Source organism: Neophocaena asiaeorientalis, unplaced genomic scaffold (assembly GCF_003031525.2).
Source record: "Neophocaena asiaeorientalis asiaeorientalis breed wild unplaced genomic scaffold, Neophocaena_asiaeorientalis_V1.1 scaffold918, whole genome shotgun sequence".
Taxonomy (NCBI): Eukaryota; Metazoa; Chordata; class Mammalia; order Artiodactyla; family Phocoenidae; genus Neophocaena; species Neophocaena asiaeorientalis.
Genome location: NW_020174132.1, coordinates 3,232 through 8,215, shown reverse-complemented (window position 1 = coordinate 8,215; position 4,984 = coordinate 3,232). Strand labels below are relative to the sequence as shown.

Genomic DNA, 4,984 nt, shown 5'->3' with positions numbered 1-4,984 from the left:
AAAAAAAAAAAAAAAAAAAAGAGGGAGATCATTTGCATTAATGAAATTAGCTACAAAGGCTCCTGGGCCTTTTTCCTTTCTGAAATTGTGTCTTCAAATTTTTAGAAGTTGCTGATCAGAATCGTGGGCACTTAAATTTATTCTCTGGTTACAAATATTTTAAATAAGTTGGTTTCTGTAAGAACTCCAAAAAACGTTTTAGCTGCTTACCTAGCACCTTTCTCAGGAAGTAATAATAGCACCAAATATTGCTGATTCACTACCTGATAAAGATTATTTCCTGAGTTAAAATACTCATAGCAGTTTGTATACATTAAAAGAAGGGTTTTACTTTTTTAAAAATCTTGGGAATAATAGCTATCACGTGTTGAGTCCTTACTGCCTTCCAGGCACTGTTCTATGCACTTTATATACTGTATCACGTTTAATCCTTCCATCAATGCTTTCAGGTAGGTATGATCTCTATTTTACACACAAGTAATAAGGAAAAAGGCTCAAGGAGTTAAATCATTTATCGAGCGTGGTTCTCTGAGTGACAGAGCCGGGCAGTGGGCCGACTTGTCAGGCTGCAGCGCCGGCTCCTCTAGCCCAACGTTGGTTTACAATAGTCAAGATGAGTTGAAGTCAAGGGATTTTTTTCCCTATGTAAAGCTATTTATATCTTCCAAGCCAAATGGAATATTATAAAAATACAGTTAATTCATCCTATGAGCAGGAAGAATATTTTTTAGTGTAATTGTTTTCCAGCAATTGTAAGAGCATACTGCTTGTCTCAGAAGAAAATTCCATCGAGGGGCTTTAAAGTCTTTATGTATAAAAGACAAAATAAAAATCATTTTTCTTATTTTAGTTTTCTGGATATGCCGCAGAAGGATCCGTGCCAGAAACAAGCCTGTGAAATACAGAAATGTTTACAAGGTAGTATGTTAAATGCTTTTCTATATTTTTCAACTTTATCTGTGAACTAACCAGAGAACAATTTTTCTTTTTATCAGCAGACTATATTAACTCCTCTCAGAATGTAATATTTCTGTAATTATCCTAAAGATTTTCCTCACTGTGTCATCAAGGATGGCAGAAAATAAAAAGTGGTATGACCTAAGCTTGGGGTTTACAATCCTGGTTGTACATTCAGAATCACCTGGAGGGCTTCAAACACTTGCCTAGCACAGTTAAATCAGACTCTGGGGGTGGGGTCTGGGCAGGAATCAGTCTAAAAAGCTAACCAGGTGATTTTGATGTGCAGCCAGAGTTGAGAATTACTAAGCTGAGCAAAGTCCTTTTTAAAAAAGACTAGTTTTAAGTGGGTTGGTTAGACTGCACTGTGGCTGACAACTCACTTTTTAAAAGCAGTCAGGTTAGAAGGGGTGGGGGTGAAAATACACTTGGGATTCAGGCAACTAACTCTTGAAGGCAAAAAAGTAAATCAGCTAAAGCGTATCGGATGTAAGTGATTTGTCCATTTTGTTTTAAATAAGCCGATAAATTTGACCATATGCTAGAGGATTTTACATTTTTTTTTTTTTTTTTTTGCGGTACGCGGGCCTCTCACCGCTGTGGCCTCTCCCGTTGCGGAGCACAGGCTCCGGACGCGCAGGCTCAGCGGCCACGGCTCACGGGCCCAGCCGCTCCGCGGCACATGGGACCTTCCCAGACCGGGGCACGAACCCACGTCCCCTGCATCGGCAGGCGGACTCTCAACCACTGTGCCACCACGGAAGCCCGGATTTTACTTTTTTAAATCAGCAAATGATTACTAGCAGAACAAACAGAAAAGGCTACAGGGCTATCTGAATTTGAAAGCTGACTTTTTGGATAATTTTTTCCCATTACTAAAGTAATAGATAGAGATGGATGCCCATGAAAATATAGAAAGGGAGGATGGAAAAATGTTCAGAGTTCACCCAAAGACTCACCACCAAAGAAAACCCTTGTTTGTATATTTCCTTTGACTTTTAACTTTCATTCTTGGACTTTTCATTTTATGGTGTAAGCAATCTTTTTAAAATCTTTTAATCTGAAATGTTAATGTATAATAATAATGCCATTTTATTCATCCTTTTCTTCCCTTCCTCCAAATTTAAGAAAAAGGAAGGGGAATTCCCTGGAGGTCCAGGGGTTAGGACTCAGCACTTTCACTGCCGTGGGCCCGGGTTCAAGCCCTGGTCAGGGAACTAAGATCCCGCAAGCCTCGAAGCGTGGCACCCCCGCCAAAAAGAAAAGAATGTTCTTCCCAATTTCTTCTCCCAAATAAATTCTTACCTGATTCTATCTGATTCTTACCTGATTTGAATTAGCAACATACAGCTAAAGGAGAAAACAAATCAAGTTAGAACTGGATACACCCCCCTCACTACAATGTGGGTGGATTGAGAGCTAGAAGGGCTAAGAGTGAGCGTTAAGTACTCCCTGGATGACAAGCTCAGTTGTAAGGGCTTTAAATAATATTAAGCTTTAATCCTTTCACCCATGAGGTAGATACTACTCTACTGTGACCCATTTTTATAGATAGGGAAATCAACACAGAAGTTATGTAACTTGTCTAGGGTCACAGAACTATTAAGGGGCACAGTGATGGTTTGAACCCATTTGGTCTGGGTCCAAACCTGGACTTAGCCACCCAACCATACTCTCTTTCTAATCAGAATTGTCTTTCCTATCCCAGGCTAACTCCCATGCACCCCATTTTAGTACTGGGGGACTCATCACCTGCAGTTGACCTAGGACCTTTAGGTCAAGTCCTCGTTGACTTAGGGTCTATGTATAGCAGGGATCTGCAAATGTTTTATGTAAAGGACCAAACAGGAAATATTTTAGGATTTGGAAGTCAGGAGGTCTTTGGTGTGTGTGTGTGTGTGTTTCCAACCTTTTGCAAAACCCATTCTTAGCTCAGCTGTAAAAAAGAGTGGAATTCAACCCTGAGGCTGCAGTTTGCCAACCCCTAATGCGCAGACTTGGTAGGGAAGGTCCAGCAACCACCTTAAACTGAGGGCAAAATAATGTGCACGGTTCCTGCATTTCTCTAATTCACCAAATTAACAAAAGGGGTTAGTGCCAAACACACACACACACACACACACACACACACAAAAGGTTAAAAACCACTGCCCTGGAAAAAGGCATGTAAGGAATCAGCGTTAAAGAAAAGGAAATTATATGTAAAAATACCTTTCGACCACTTTGTACATCATACTTCCTTATTAACCTGTTGATGGGTCTCTAAATCAGAAAGAATTCAGTGGACTTGGGTGCATCCTCTTTCCTCCAGGTCTGTAGATACAATAAAGTGAAAAGGACTGGGAAGCTCAGATCTAAACCTCCCTGTGCCCTAGTCCTATGAGATCATGACTAGGGTCTGTCTGTCTGTCTTTCAGCCAACAACTACATGGAATCTAAGTGTCAGGCTGTCATCCAAGAACTGCGTAAGTGTTGTGCTCGATATCCCAAGGGAAGATCTCTCGTCTGTTCAGGATTTGAGAAAGAAGAGGAAGAGAAGCTGACGCTGAAGCCCACATGACAGTAAAGTTCTGCTGAGAAGCAAACTGCTGCCCCACATTGCCACCACGCGGGTTTTATCTATCCTCCTGACTCTTTCTTCAGGCCAGGTAGCAGCAAATATCAAATGAAAAAGTCAACTATAAAAGTTAATATGCCATCTATGCAGAACAAATATAAATATATTAAATAAATAAGTAGAATGTGATAAAACTGAGCTGCTAAAATAAACCTTTTAAGTGAAACTTTTTGGTTTGGTATATGTGATATGTTGACTTATTGTTACCGAAGTCAGATTTGGCTGCTTGCCACTCAAAAGCCAATAATGGAGAGGCAAGTGTCAGTGGAAAAGGTGCTTTAATCAGAAAACCTGGCAATCTGGGGAGAAGGTGGGTTTGTGTCCAGAGACCAACCCCAAAGATTCTGCTCAGCCATGACAGTTTTTTTTGTTTTATTAAAAAATTTATTTATTTTTGGCTGCATTGCGGCGAGCGGGGGCTACTCCTCGTTGCGGTGCGCGGGCTTCTCATTGCGGTGGCTTCTCTTGTTGCGGAACACGGGCTCTAGGCACGGGGGCTCAGGAGTTGCGGCATGTGGGCTCAGTAGTTGTGGCTTGCGGGCTCTATAGCACAGGCTCAGCAGTTGTGGCACATGGGCTTAGTTGCTCCGTGGCATGTGGCATCTTCCCCGACCAGGGCTCAAACCTGTGTCCCCTGCATTGGCAGGCAGATTCTTAACCACTGCCCCACCAGGGAAACCCCACCATGACAGTTTTTAAAGGGAAAAAGGGGGTAAGAATCTCAGTGAATCATCAAGGAAGGAGGTTGGATTCTGCATCGTTCTCCTTTGCATGCAGACTGGCTGACTTTCTTCAGATGTTTTCTTGCCCATGTGATCTGTGTGCAGGATTGCTTAGGGGGGCTATTGGGGGTAGAGAGCTAACTACTTCTATCTAGGAAAAGAATCAACAGGTTAGACAAGGCATGGTGTGCATTCAGGAGAGTATAAGTCAGGAGTTAGGTTAAACTGCCTGCTGATCTCATTCCTATAACTAGGTTCTTTTAAGGTTACAGGGGAACAGAAATGGGCAAACAGGAAAGGGGTAAAAGAGCTGCTTTCATTATAACAAAATATATATTTGGTTTTTGTCTCCATTCCTGGCACTGTGGTCCTAAAACCCTTGGAATTTCCTAAGTGATAAGTGCAATAAAGGTGGCTTCTGTTATGTTAATGAGACTTTTGAAAGTCCCTAGGTAACCTTAGGATGGGGGCTGGTTGCCAGGGGAACGGCCTTGCAGGGTTAGAGGGTTAGAACTTTCAGTTCCCACCCCCACCATGACCCCCGGGGAGGGGAGAGGGGCGAGAGGCTGGAGAATATTGGAGTTCAGTCACCAACGGCCAGTGATTTAATCAATTGTGACTTGTCAAACGATCACAGAAAAATAACAGAAAGCCAATGAATCATCAAAGTAGTAATTACTGAAAATCT

General features: G+C 42.0%; 1 protein-coding gene across 3 annotated transcripts in view; it reads left to right on the top strand.

Annotated features, from left to right (window-relative positions):
• The window catches only part of CMC4 (C-X9-C motif containing 4), a 10,125-nt gene extending 6,387 nt beyond the window's left edge, over window positions 1–3,738 (top strand). For 2 of the 3 annotated variants that reach the window (XM_024754713.1, XM_024754714.1), the window contains exons 2-3: window positions 851–918; window positions 3,375–3,738. In XM_024754713.1, coding sequence (XP_024610481.1) covers window positions 861–918; window positions 3,375–3,517 — 201 coding nt within the window. In that variant the 5' untranslated portion in view covers window positions 851–860 and the 3' untranslated portion in view covers window positions 3,518–3,738. Of the gene's footprint in view, window positions 1–6; window positions 919–3,374 lie in introns of those variants that run through there. The other variant, XM_024754712.1, reaches the window with a different exon arrangement.
• Window positions 3,739–4,984: the final 1,246 nt, after the last annotated feature.